This window comes from Macaca thibetana, chromosome 16 (genome assembly GCF_024542745.1).
Source record: "Macaca thibetana thibetana isolate TM-01 chromosome 16, ASM2454274v1, whole genome shotgun sequence".
Lineage (NCBI taxonomy): Eukaryota > Metazoa > Chordata > Mammalia > Primates > Cercopithecidae > Macaca > Macaca thibetana.
Window position 1 is genome coordinate 5,415,165 of NC_065593.1, and position 14,682 is coordinate 5,429,846.

Sequence of the window (14,682 nt, forward strand, 5' to 3'; positions counted from 1 at the left end):
AATCAATATTAACAGCCTGGTGTATATTCTTCCATACCTGTCTCCATGTGCATCTAACCACACACACATAAATACAAAATAAATGGGTGTGATTATTTTAACAAAAATGATATATTGTATATATACATTTCTGTTATAAAGCAATTATTTATCAGTGAAATCAGCTAGTATACATATAGTTCATTTTTAAAATTACTCTCACACTGTTCCATAATAAGGATATGTCAGAATTTATCTAACCATTTCTCTATTAATAGGCATTCATTTGTTTGCAGTTGGGGCTTTGCCCCCCTCTACAAAAAATACTTCAACAAACATGTTTATTTATATTCTTATGCATTGATGCTGCTTTTATTTCTATGGGACAGATCCCAAAAGTGAGACTGCTGGGTCTAAGAGTATATATGTTTTAAACTTTTCAATATATATTATTGGACTGCTGGTGGAAGTATGTTATATAACCTTTAGGTAATAGTACATGGTTTCCAAAACCCCAATGGCAAAAGATCTCTTAATTTCTGCCAAATCCATGAAGGGGAAGTTTCATCTCACTGAGCATTTCAATTTGCATTTCCCTGAGTAATTTTGAGGTTCAAAATCTTTTCATAGGATAATGATCACCTACAGTTGCTCTCCTATGAAGAACCATCCAGTCCAGAGGAATTAAAGACTTAAGTGTAAAAAATAAAATCATAAAAATCTTAAAAATAAATTTAGGATACTATGTATAACCTGGGATTAAGGAGATCTCTTTTAAGTAAAATGACTAAATAAAAAATCTAAAAAGGAAATGATATAAATATTTTCCTATAAAAATGTTGTGCCATTACTATAAAGTATAAAGACAAATGCTAGATTAAGAAAAACATCTGCTACATAATGACAAAGCATTAATATCTAAAATACATAAAAAGCACCTCCAGGTTTATAAGACAGATAAATGAATAGAAAAATAGGCGAATACATATATAGGCAATTAACTAATGATAATTTGTTAAATGAGTAAAGTATGAAATCTGGATGAAGGCTTTCATTTGTTCATTATTTTCCTCTAGTGAGAGTTTCCTTATAACTTCTTTTTTTTTTTTTTTGAGACGGAGTCTCGATCTGTCGCCCAGGCTGGAGTGCAGTGGCGCGATCTCGGCTCACTGCAATCTCCGCCTCCCGGGCTGACACCATTCTCCTGCCTCAGCCTCCCGAGTAGCTGGGACCACAGGCGCCCGCCTCCGCGCCCGGCTAATTTTTTGTATTTTTAGTAGAGACGGGGTTTCACCGTTTTAGCCAGGATGGTCTCGATCTCCTGACCTTGTGATCCACCCGCCTCAGCCTCCCAAAGTGCTGGGATTACAGACGTGAGCCACTGCGCCCGGCCTCCTTATAACTTCTAAGATTTAATGTTATTAAATGATTTCCCACATAATTGTTTATAGTTTCTCTATATACTTTCTGATGAATTCCTAATGAAGATTTTCCTATATTCATAAAATACAGTTTATAAGATTCATCTTGTGGAGTTGACATCTAGGTGAATGACTTATTGTTCTTTATATTAATTTACTTTCTCTCCGATGTATTCTTTGATGTACAGTAAGGCTTGAACTACTCCTGAAGGCTTTTCCACATTCAATACATTTATAGGGTTTTTCTCCAGTATGCATCCTCAAGTGTACAGTAAAGTCTGAGTTAGTTCTGAAGGCTTTTCCACATTCTTCACATTTATAGGGCCTCTCCCCAGTATGAATTCTCTGATGTAGGGTTAGCTGTGATAGAGTAATACAACCCTTTCCACATTCCTTACAGGTGTAGGGTTTTTCTCCAGTGTGTGTTCTCCAATGCACTGTAAGGTAAGAACCCCTCCTGAAGGCTTTTCCACAGACATCACACTTATAGGGCTTCTCTCCACTATGGATTTTCTGATGTTCTGTGACATGTACCATCTGGCTAAATGCTTTCCCACAGTCATTACATTTAAATGGTTTCTCTCCAGTATGTGTTCTTTGATGTGTATTAAAGCCTGAGTTACTTGTGAAAACCTTTCCACATTCATTACATTTATAGGGCTTCTCTCCAGTATGCCTTCGTTGGTGCACAGTAAGCTGTGATGTATTAGTGAAGGCTTTCTCACATTCATTACATTTATATGGTTTTTCCCCAGTATGGGTCCTCTGATGTACAATAAGGTATGATTTAGTCCTAAAGGACTTTCCACAGTCATAACATTTATAGGGTTTCACTCCAGTATGAATTTTCTGATGCTCCTTGAGATTTACCATTTTGGTGAAGGCCCTCTCGCAGTCAGTACATTTATATGGTTTCTCTCCAGTGTGAATTCTCTGATGTACAGTTAAGTGTGATTTTATTCTGAAAGACTCCCCACATTCATTGCACAGGTAAGGTTTCTCTTCAGTATGAATACGCTGATGTATAATTAGAGAAGAAGAACGCATGAAGGCCTTTCCACATTCATTACATTTATAAGGTTTCTCTCCTGTATGCATTCTGTGGTGTACAGTAAGGCATGAATAATTAATGAATGCTTTCCCACATTCATTACATTTATAGGGTTTTTCTCCTGTGTGAATTCGCTGATGTTCTGTGAAATTTGCAATGCGGTTGAATGCTTTCCCACATTCATTACATTCGTAGGGTTTTTCCCCAGTGTGAGTTCTTATATGTACGATAAGGCTTGAATTACTTCTATAGGCTTTTCCACATTCATTACATCTAAAAGGTTTCTCTCCAGTATGAATCCTCTGATGCACATTAAAAATTGTGGTGTTCTTAAAAGACTTCCCACACTCATTGCACTGATACGGTTTCTCTTCAGTGTGGGTCTTCTGATGTACACTAAGATATGACTTGTTCCTAAAGGCTTTCCCACAATCATCACATTTGTAGGGTTTCTCACCATTGTGAGTTTCCTGATGTCTTGCAAGTTTTGATTTATCACTAAAAGCTTTCCCGCATTCATTACATTTATAGGGTTTCTCTCCAGTTTGAATTCTCTGGTGCTGATTAAGACGGGCACACTGGCTAAAAGATTTCCCACACACATTACACTGATAAGGTTTCTCTTTAGTGTGAATTCTCTGATGTACCATAAGTGATGAGGAAGCAATGAAGGCCTTTCCACATTCATTACATTTATAGGGTTTTTCTCCAGTGTGGATTTTTTTGTGCTGACTGAGATATGAAGGCTGGCTGAATGTTTTCCCACATTCATTACATTCATAAGGTTTTTCTTTAGTATGAGTTCTTTGATGTTGAATGAGCAATGACCTATAACGAAAGGCCTTTCCGCATGTACCACATTTGTAGGGTTTTTCCTTATTATTGGATTTTTTCCCCAAAGTAAGTTCTGAAGTCTGCCTTATGGCTTTGCTGCCTTTCATCTCCTTGCAAATTATCTTCCCCAAACGGGTATCTGTAACCAAATTTAAATTCTCTGTGAAATTTTCCTCTTGTGTTTGGCATCTGCTGTGAAGCTCTTCGGTGGCAACGCCTGGTTCTGGAATAAGAATAGATTCAAATCTAAAGCCTCTTTGACTAGTGGGAGTCTTCTTGAGTGGAATTATTCTTTGACTCAAATGATTCTCCTGATTATTTTGTAATCTCAATATCCTATCATTCCATTTCCATAACCCTTCCACTCTGGAATCCCACAGACCATTCTCTGTAAGTTTCTCTAGTACGGCATCCTGTGATAAATCTTCAGAAATATCCTTTGTTTGTGTAGCATTCTTGGTTGCAGGTTTGGGCTCCATGTCTGGAATAAAAAAGAGATAAATCAAGTAATTCCTTTCCTAAGCTGGAGCAATCTCACTAAACAGAACAATAAAAGTAATAAATACATGGATAATGAATATATGGTTTTAATTGCTTTCACACTGACTTGTTTTCTAGTGAGAAGAAGGTAGGGTTAAGGGAGGCTGGTTTAGCAAAAACTAAAGTAGCAAATTCACTGAAACTTTCCTGTTAAAAAAGTCCATTCAGCTGGGCACAGTGGCTCATGCCTATAATCTCAGCACTTTGGGAGGCCAAGGTGAGAGAATTGCTTGAGCTTAGGAGTTCGAGACCAGTCTGGGCAATATAGCAAAACACTGTCTCTACAAAAAAAATACAAAAATTAGCCAGGCATGATGGTGTGCACCTGTAGTCCCAGTTACTTGTGACGCTGAGGTGGGAGGATTGCTTGATTCCAGGAGATGGAGGTTGCAGTGAGCCAAGATTGTGTCACTACACTCTACCCTGGGTGACAGAGCAAGACTGACTCAAAAAAAAAAAAAAAACAGTGTTGCAGGAAGTCAGGGACCTCTAATGGAGGGACTGACTGAAGCCCTGGCAGAATGTGAAGATTTAATGGACATTTATCACTTCCCCAACCAATACTTCTGTGATTTCCTATGCCTGTCTTTACTTTAATCTCTTAATCCCACCATCTTCGTAAACTGATGATGAATGTTGCCTCAGGACCTTGTGATGATTGTGTTAACTGCACAAATTGTTTACAGAGCATGTGTGTTTGAACAATATCAAATCTAGGCACCTTAAGAACAGGATAACAGCGATTTTCAAGGAACAGGGGAGAGAACCTTAAAGTCTGGCTGCCTGTAGGCTGGGCAGGACAGAGCCATATTTCTCTTATTACTGAAAACAGGTAAGAGAAGTATCGCTGAATTCTTTCCCCAGTAAGGAATATTAATAATTAACAACCCTGGGAAAAGAATACATTCCCAGGGAAGGCCTCTGAAATGGCCTCCCTGGGAGTGTCTGCCTTTATGCAGATGTAGATAGGGATGAAACATGCCCTAGTCTCCTGCAGCACCCCTGGCTTGCTAGGATGAGGAAATTCCAGCCTGGCAAATTCTAGTCAGACCAGTTCTCTACTCTTGAACCCTGTCAAAATGTTTATCAATGACAATGTGTACACAGCGGGACACAGAAGTTCATTAGTGATTCTAGTTTCGCCCTGACCTTGTGATCTCACCCTGACTTCCTGCCTTGTGATCTTTTTTTGCCCTTAAAGCATGTGATCTCTGTGACCCACACCCTATTCGTACACTCCCTCCCCTTTTGAAAATCACTAATAAAAACTTGCTCATTTTGCAGCTTAGGGGGCATCACGGAACCTGCTGACATGTGATGTCTCCCCCAGACACCCAGCTTTAAAATTTCTCTCTTTTGTACTCTTTCCCTTTATTTCTCAGACTGGCCGACACTTAAAGAAATAGAAAAGAACCCACGTCAAATTATCGGGGGCAGGTTCCCCCAATAAAAAAGTCCATTTGTGGTTTAGACCCAACTATTTTAGATGGTATTCTTCAACTTTTGACAAGCTCAAACACTGTCATACTCTCCTGCTATTTACTCCACAAACCAGACATTAGTCCCCAACCATACTTTCTATTTGTCTTTTTTTTTTTTTTTTTTGAGACAGAGTCTTGCTGTGACACCCAGGCTAGAGTTCAATGGTGCGATCTCGGCTCACTGCAACCTCCGCCTCCTGGGTTCAAGCAATTCTCCTGTCTCAGCCTCCTGAGTAGGTGGGACAACAGGCATGTGCCACCACGCCCAGCTAATTTTTGTATTTTTAGTAAAGATGGGGTTTTGCCATGTTGGCCAGGCTGGTCTTGAACTCCTGACGTCAGGTGATCCACCCACCTCAGCCTCCCAAAGTGCTGGGATTACAGGCATGAGCCACCATGCTTGGGCTCTATTTGTTCTCATTCTTGATTGACTAGCTTTGTTGTGAGGGCTTTCTCAAATTTCACTGGCAGAATAGTTTATTCAAGTCTTTGTATATACCTTTTAATAAAACTTTTATGGAAAAAAACACTTTGATTTTCAAAAAGAGCTAAACAATAAACTAATCAAAAGTTAATATTTATACTTACTATTTCATATAGTGATAATTATTATTTAATTAAGGGTAGATTTAACAACTTTTTTTATGGCCCTAAGAACTTTTCTGCCAGTTTGTTAAAAATTCATTACAAATTACACTGTGGGATACTGGTCTTACAATGTGTTTGTGTATGCAATTTAATATTTTATTTTTAAGACACTTTAATGCTTTTTAAAACTTCTAATTCATTTTCAGGTAATTATGCCTCAATGTTTAAATATAAGTTCAGTAAAAACTCTTGTTGATGGTAGAATGGTTTTATGATTTTTTTTTTTTTTTTTGAGGCAGTGTCTCACTGTGTTGCCCAGGCTGGAATACAGTGGCACGATCTCAGTTCACTGCAACCTCCACCTCCTGGGTTCAAGCGATTCCTGTGCTTCAGCTTCTGAAGTAGTTGGAATTACAGGCATGCACCACCACACCCAGCTAATTTTTCTTATTTTTAGTAGAGAAAGTATTTTGCTATGTTGGCCAGGATGGTCTCCAACTCCTGGCCTCAAGTGATCCACCCTCCTCGGCCTTCCAAAGTGCTGGGGTTACAGATGTGAGCCACTGTGCCCAGCCAATTTGATGGTTTTAAAACTCATTTTTAAACAGTATGATTTGTCTACGTTATTTTACTGTATAACATTTAAATTAATATTTTTTCATGTTGTTGCTATTTATCACTCTTACTTTTAAATAGTTTTAATTAGTTTGAGCATATTTTTTGCTGTCGTAGGATATTATATTGCCAATATCTGATAAAAGAAAACAAAACTTTTGCTGTCAGAAAAAAAGCTATAAGGCTGGGTGTGGTGGCTCATGCCTGTAATCCTAGCACTTTGGGAGGCTGAGGCAGGAAGACTGCTTGAGCCCAGGAGTTTAAGACCAGCTTGGGCAACACAGTGAGACCCCATCTCTACAAAAAGTTAAAAATGAGCTTGGCATGGTGGCACACACTTGTAGTCCTAAATATTTGGAAGGCTAAAGCTGGAGGATCCCTGAAGCCCAGGAGGTTGAAGCTACAGTGAGCTATGATCTACGCTGCACTACAGCCTGGGTGACAAAGTGAAACCCTGTCTCAAATAAATAAATAAATAAATAAATAAATAAATAAAAGAAGGCCGGGCATGGTGGCTCATGCCTGTAATCCCAGCACTTTGGGAGGCCGAGGTGGGCGGATCACCTGGGCTCAGGAGTTTGAGACCAGCCTGGCCAACATGGTGAAACCCCACCTCAACACAAAAATTAGCTGGGTGTGGTGGCACACGCTTGTAATCCCAGCTACTCAGGAGGCTGAGGAAGGAAAATTGCTTGAACCCGGTCAGGAGGTCAGGAGGCGGAGATTGTAGGGAGCCGGGATTGCACCACTGCACTCCAGCCTGGGCGACAGAGCAACACTCCATCTCAAATAAATAAATAAATAAATAAATAAAATAAAAGAAGAAGAAAAGCTATAGAAAACATGTGTAGCACCAATTTGGAATTCAGAAACTAATAATAAATGTAAAAGGCCAAAAGAATATGAAGTTGGAAAGCAGAAAAATAATGAAAAACTTGCAAACATTAGAAAAGGAGACATCCAGGATAGGGTGAAAAGGTCTATCACAGATGTAACCAGAGTCCTAGAAGGTTAAAAAGAGAAGTGAGAGAGAATGGACAGAAGCTAAGTCAAAGAAACAATGTATTAGAATTTTCCACAACAGATAAAAAAAAAAATCAAGTCACAAATCATAGAAGCCAAATGAATCTTCAGCATGAGAAAGATGAAGAAAACTATACTAAAGTATACAGTAGTAAAACCACTGAAAACTAAACTCTTAAAAGCAGCCAAAAAAAGAGAGACAGGGCCAGGAACGGTGGCTTACGCCTGTAATCCCAGCACTTTCGGAGGCCATGGTGGGTGGATCACCTGAGGTCAGGACTTCGAGATCAGCCTTGGCCAATACAGTGAGACCCCGTCTCTACCAAAAATACAAAAATTAGCTGAGCATGGTGGTGGGTGCCTGTAGTCCCAGCTACTCAGGAGGCTGAGGCAGGAGAATCACTTGAACCCGGGAAGCAGAGTTTGCAGTGAGCTGAGATCACGCCACTGTACTCCAGCCTGGGCGACAGAGCAAGACTCCATCTCAAAAAAAAAAAAAAAAAGAGACAGATACCTGGTTTTGTTTTTTGTTTTTGTTTTTTTAAAAAAACAGAGTCTTGCTCTGTTGCCCAGGTTGGAGTGCAGTGGATAGGATTACAGGTGGGTGCCACAATGCGCGGCTAATTTTTGTATTTTTAGTAGAGATGGGATTTTGCCATGTTTCCCAGGCTTGTCTTGAACGCCTGACCCCAAGTGATCCACCCACCTCGGCCTCCCAACACCTAGTCAAAGACAGATGTCCTTTAACGAGCAACAATTAGATCAGAGGTTACAAATTATAACCAATTTGGCCCACTGTCTGTTTCTGTATAGCCAGCAAGATAAGAATGATTTTTTATATTTTATTAATTTATTTATTTACTTTCTTACTTATTTTGAGACCGAGTCTTACTCTGTCACCCAGGCTGGCGTGCAGTGGGCAATCTCAGCTCACTGCAACCTCCGCCTCCTGGGTTCAAGTGATTCTTGTGCCTCTGCCTTCTGAGTAGCTGGGATTACAGGCCAGTGCCACCATGCCTAGCTCAAATTTGTATTTTTAGTAGAGACGGGGTTTCACCATGTTGCCCAGGCTGGTCTCAAACTCCTGGCCTCAAGTGATCTGCCTGCCTTGGCCTCCCAAAGTGCTGGGATTACAAGCACGAGCCACCACGCCTGGCCAAATTTCACATTTAAAGTGGTTGAAAAATATATGAAAAGAATGATTCTGTGACACATTAAAAATGTATGAAATTCAAATTTCAGAGTCCATAAGTGAAGTTTTAGTGGAGCACAACCGCACTACTTAGTTAATGTGTTGCCTATGGATTCCTTGGTGCTAAAATGTCAGAGTGGAGTAGTTGCAGCAGAGAGTCCTTATGATCCAACAAAGCCGAAAATGTTGCTGCCTTGCCTTTTATATAAAAGTTTAGACAGATGGTTCACTTCTCAACAGGTTCTACATAAGACAGAAAACAACAAATGATACCTTTGAAATGCTGAAAAAATGTAACCGCAAATCTAAAATTCCAAGCTTACCAAAAATATCCTCCCAAAATGAAGGTCAAATGAAAATATTTTTAGAAAAAAAAGAGAAGAGGCTAGGCATGGTGGCTCACGCCTGTAATCCCAGCACTTTGGGAGGTCGAGGCGGGCAGATCTCATGAGGCTAGGAGTTCGAGACTGGCCTGACCAACATGGAGAAACCCCGTCTCTCCTAAAAATACAAAATTAGCCTGGCATGGTGGCATATGCTTGCAATCCCAGCTACTCGGGAGGCTGAGGAAGGAGAATCGCTTGAACCTGGGAGATGGAGGTTGTAGTGAGCCAAGATCGTGCATTGCACTCCAGCCTGGGCAACAAGAGCAAAACTCCATCTCAAAAGAAAAAAATACGGTGGCTCACGCCTGTAATCCCAGCACTTTGGGAGGCCGAGGCGGGCGGATCACAAGGTCAGGAGATCGAGACCACGGTGAAACCCCGTCTCTACTAAAAATACAAAAAATTAGCCGGGCGCGGTTGTGGGCGCCTGTAGTCCCAGCTACTCGGGAGGCTGAGGCAGGAGAATGGCGGGAACCCGGGAGGTGGAGCTTGCAGTGAGCCGAGATCGCGCCACTGCACTCCAGCCTGGGCGACAGAGCGAGACTCCGTCTCAAAAAAAAAAAAAAAAAAAAAAAAAAAAAAAAAAAAAAAGAAAAAAATAAAAAAGAAAAACAAAAGAGAGTATGGCACAAGTATATCTGAGTAAAAGGAAATATTAAAGAGTGTTTTTTAGGCAGAAGAAAAATAATCTCAGATACAAGCTCAGCATTGAAAAAAACAAAGAGAAAGGAAAGGCAAAAATGTGGTTAAGTTTAAATGAACATTGACTGCATAAAGCATAATATTTTACGTGATTTGACATATGTAGAATTAAAATATATAATTTCAATAATGTATGTGAGGTTAAATGGAATAAGCTGTTCTAAGATCCTTTTACTGCTTGGGAAGAGGGAAAAACCTATATATAACTATTGAATCACGGATGCAGACTTTCATCTCAGGGTTAATCACTGAACAAATAATTTAAAATGTTATGATTACCAAGTGATCAGAGAGGGCAAATAGAACAATAAAAAGTGATAAATCTAAAGAAAGGCATGAATGGAAAGAAAAAGAATACAGAATGGGCAAAATGCTTTCACAGTTAAATGTAAATGTACTATGTATAAATAGACTGAACACTCCAAAAGACAGGAACTGTCAGATTGGTTAAAATATTAACAATAGGCCAGGCGCAGTGGCTCACGCCTGTAATCCCAGTACTTTGGGAGGCCAAGGCGGGTGGATCACTTGAGGTCAAGAGATCGAGACCAACCTGGCCAGCATGGTAAAACCCCGTCTCTACTAAAAATAGAAAATTAGCTGGACATGGTAGCAGATGCCTGTAATCCCAGCTACTTGGGAGGCTGAGGCAGGAGAATCACTTGAACCCAGGAGGCAGAGTTTGTGGTGAGCCGAGATTGCGTCATTGCACTCCAACCTGGGCGACAAGAGCGAAACTCAGCCTCAAAAAAAAAAAAAAATTAACAACATACTACTTATAAAATAAAGACAAAAAGTACAAGAATACACAGAAGGTGAAAGTGAGCAGATGAAAAAAGATATACCATACAAACAACAACCAAAAGAAAGATGCTGTAGTGATATTAACATCAGACAAAACAGACTTTAAGGCAAAAACCATTAAGAAATGAGATACTTCATAATGACAAAAGCCAATTTACCATAAAGATAACAATTATAACTTTGTATTTACATAATAACATAGCTTCAAATACAGAAAGAAAAAAATTAAATGAACTAAAAAGGAAACAAATGTATAGTCTCACTAGCAGACTTTAAAAAATCTTTCTCAACTGATAGAATAAGCTGTAAGTACACAGATTTTAACAACGTAATTAACAAACTTAATCTCCTGACACATCTAGAAATTATACTTAATACGTATAGGCTATACATTTTTTTCAAGAGCACAAAATGCTTACAAAATTCTGCAAAGACTGACATAATTCAGAGCATCTTGTCTGACCATAATAGAATTAAAGTTAATAAGATTGCTAGAAAATTCCCAAATGGCACAAAATTAAGAAAAACATTTAAAAATAACTGAAGGATAAAAGATATCACAATAGAAATATAACATATTTTCCACTCAAAAATTATGAAGATGCTACATAAAAAAGTGTGATACAGTTCTGATAGCACTAAACAATTAGAAAAGAACAGCTGAAAATCAATGATATAAGTTATCTAATTCAAGAGGTTAGAAAAGATCCACAAATTAAGCTCTAAGAATGGAATAAAATAATAAAGAACAGAAAGTAATAAAACTCAAACATACAAGAAAAAGGACTAAAAACGGTAATGTTTTTAAAAGCCAAGTAATGTCATGCATGGTGGCTCACATCTGAAATCCCAGCAATTTGGGAGGCCAAGGTGGGAGGATAGCTTGAGCCCAGGAGTTCGAGAACATCTTGGTCAACATAGTGAGACCCCTCTACAAAACATAAAAATCTTAGGTGGTGGTGTGTGCCTCTAATCCCAGCTATGTAGGAGGATGAGGCAGGAGGATCACTTGAGCCCAGAAGTTCGAGGCTGCAGTGAGCTATGATCATGCCACTGCATTCCAGCCTGGGTGACAGAATGAGACCCTGTCTCAAAGAAAAAAAAACAGTTGAGTAAGATTGATAAACTCTAGCAAGACTGAGTAAGATAAAATAAAGAAAACACAAAAAACCAGTATCAGGAATAAGAAGTGGCACATCACTTCAGATCCGTATAAACATTTAAATGATAAGCAGAAGATAGTATGCCAATAAATTTAAAAATTAAACAGAACAATCCCTAAACATAATTTGCTAAACTAAAACAAAAAGAAATAGGAAATAGGAAAAGTCCTAAGTACTGAAGGTATACAAGCTATAATTAAACACTTTTCCCAATAAAAGCTTCAGGCCAAGATGGCTTCCCTGGTGAATTCCACTACCATAAAAAATAACTTTCCCTCTCTCACAACTTTTTCTTCCCTCACCATAAGCTGATGATCTTGCCTCACATTTTAGAAAATATGGCAGCTATCATAATAGTGGCCTCAATCTTCCTGCCCTCAAGTGACCTGCAGGTGCACCCATCTTCTCCACCTTTCTCAGTATTACAACACAGGAGGTGACCTCTCCACCTATTAAAGGTAAATCCCCCTTTCCATTCTAGATTTTATCTCCTTTAACCCTGTCAAACACTTTAGTCCTTCATCTTTGTCTTGCAACATCAATGTCGCTCTCTCCATTAAGGCGATCCTATCAGCACTCAAACATGTCATAGCAGCTCCCATCTCAAAAATAAAACAAGTGTTTTTTCTTGACTCCATTCTTTCCTTTAGCCACTGCTCCATTTCTCTTTCCCTCTTCACAGGGGAAAAAAAAGTCCCTCTCTAAAAAGTTATCTAAAACTATCTCTAATGTCTACTTTTCACTCAATCTTTTAAGCATAAATAATATCTGATATATAAAAATATGTAATGCATGTGTGGGTTGTTCATGGCATCATAATAAAATGAATCAGAATCTATTTATTTCTTTCCATCTCCACTACCATCACCCTAATCAAAGTTCCTCTCATCTCCTGGATAGACTATTGTAACAACCTTTTAACTTACTGCCTGCTTTATGCCTCAAGTTTAATCTCTATAAACAGGGTTATTTTCTAAAAACCCTGCAGTAAAATCTCTCTATGCTTTGGAACTCACTTAGATCATCTACAAAGCCCTGCACAGGCAGGCTCCTACATCTCTAATCTTATTCTGTACCAGTTTCCGCTCACTTTAGTCACAGCAGCTTCCTTTTGATTTCCAGAATACATGGCCTTCTTTGCTGTATCAGATCCTTTGCATTGTTGTTCCCTTAGCCTGGAATACTTCCCTTTTCCTCTTCCCCTCCCTGCTTCTTCTTCTGACCCTTCAGGTCTCAGCTCAAATGTCACCTCTTCAGAAGCTCCCCTGACCACCCTGTTTGAAGGTGTCCTCATCCCACCCCAGTTACTCTTTCCTATCTTCCAATTTATCTCATAGCTGGGAGGTTTGGCAACCACCATTTAGTTTGTTTTTATTTATTTGCCAAATTTCTGTTTCTCAAAATTTAATCTTCATGAAGGCGGGGACCTGGTCCATTTTATTAGGTGCTGTAGCCCTTGTACCTAAGCCAGTTCACAGCATATAGATGTATAATATTGATTAAATACATCAATACTATATTTTGATTCTCAACTGATTTCTTGTTTGTATTCTCAATTAGTTAAGAACCTGGAGGACAGGTGGTGGGTTCCTCCAAAGTTTCTGCAGCCTTGCAGGTGAAGAAAACTAAATAATGAGTAAATAAGTTTGCCTTAAGAGAAATCAGTGGGGACCCTTATGAAAGCATTTTCAGGCAAATGAAGAAAGAAATGTCAGATAATGGTGAAACAAATGAGAAACATAAAGTTAACTGGAGAAGATAGACCTGAAAGGGATATTTTGTGTATGTTTGAATGAAGAACAAAATAATAATTATGAAAAGCATGTCCCCAGGAAAGCAGAATAGGATGAGATGGTTCCCAAAAGTGGAAGACAGAGAGAGAGGATAAGAGAAGATGGGGGTGAGAGAGACAGGCAGCGAGATGGGGGATCTCTTCCTCTGAGACAGCTTTGAACAAATATATCTTTAAAATTTTTTCAGATGTTGTGTTGAACATCCCCCTATAGTCTGTCACTTCAAATAAATCCCATCTTCGTGGTTCTGTTTAACTCACCAGGATAGGGAATTCTTGAAATTTCTCTCATTGTCACCCATGGTCCTTTCCCATTCTCCAAATGAGATATCATGTCTGGTTTGGAAACTGCAAGCCCTGTCCAGAGAAAAATAAACAGGATTTCATTGGAGCCATGAGCAAGAACTCCTGCCAAATTCAGTCTCAGTTCTTAATCTTCCATGCAGAATGACCATTACAGGAAGCTCTAGAGCCGCACTGTCCAATACAGTTGCCAGTTGTCACATATGGCTATTTAAATTTGAATTTAAATTAAATAAAATTAAGTAAAATCTAAAATTCAGTTCTTCAGACGGACTAGCCAAATTTCAAGTGCTCAAAAGGCACAAGTGAGGCTGGGTGCGGTGGCTCATGTCTGCAATCCCAGCACTTTGGGAGGCCGAGGCAGGCGGATCACGAGGTCAGGAGATCAAGACCATCCTGGCTAACATGGTGAAATCCCATCTCTACTAAAAATGCAAAAAATTAGCCAGGCGTGGCGGCGGGCGCCTGTAGTCCCAGCTACTTGGGAGGCTGAGGCAGGAGAATGGCATGAACCCCGGAGGCGGAGCTTGTAGTAAGCTGAGATCGCGCCAATGCACTCCAGCCTGGGCAACTGAGCGAGACTCCGTCTCACAAAAAAAAAAAAAAAAAAAAAAAAAAAAAAATAGGCACAAGTGACTAGTACCTGCCATATTGTACAGTGATGTTTTAGACAATTAAAAAGACATCCCAAAGGAGCTCAACACTATGATTCTGGTTTGGTGGGATAACAGATTATGGGAATAATCTAGTGAGTTTAGAAATAAATTGAATACATTTGTTTCTTTCTTCTAGAGGTACTGATAACTTC

General features: G+C 39.3%; 2 protein-coding genes across 8 annotated transcripts in view; both read right to left on the bottom strand.

The window, feature by feature from the left end:
- ZNF287 (zinc finger protein 287) overlaps positions 1-14,682 on the bottom strand; it is a 178,847-nt gene that overhangs the window by 58,867 nt on the left and 105,298 nt on the right. The window lies entirely within an intron of this gene.
- LOC126938793 (zinc finger protein 624) overlaps positions 1,379-14,682 on the bottom strand; it is a 165,664-nt gene continuing 152,360 nt past the window's right edge. For all 7 annotated transcript variants that reach the window (XM_050763399.1, XM_050763398.1, XM_050763401.1 and 4 more), the window contains 2 exons: positions 13,833-13,928; positions 1,379-3,766 (listed from right to left, as the gene is read on the bottom strand). In XM_050763399.1, coding sequence (XP_050619356.1) covers positions 1,545-3,766; positions 13,833-13,928 — 2,318 coding nt within the window. In that variant the 3' untranslated portion in view covers positions 1,379-1,544. The remainder of the gene's footprint in view (positions 3,767-13,832; positions 13,929-14,682) is intronic.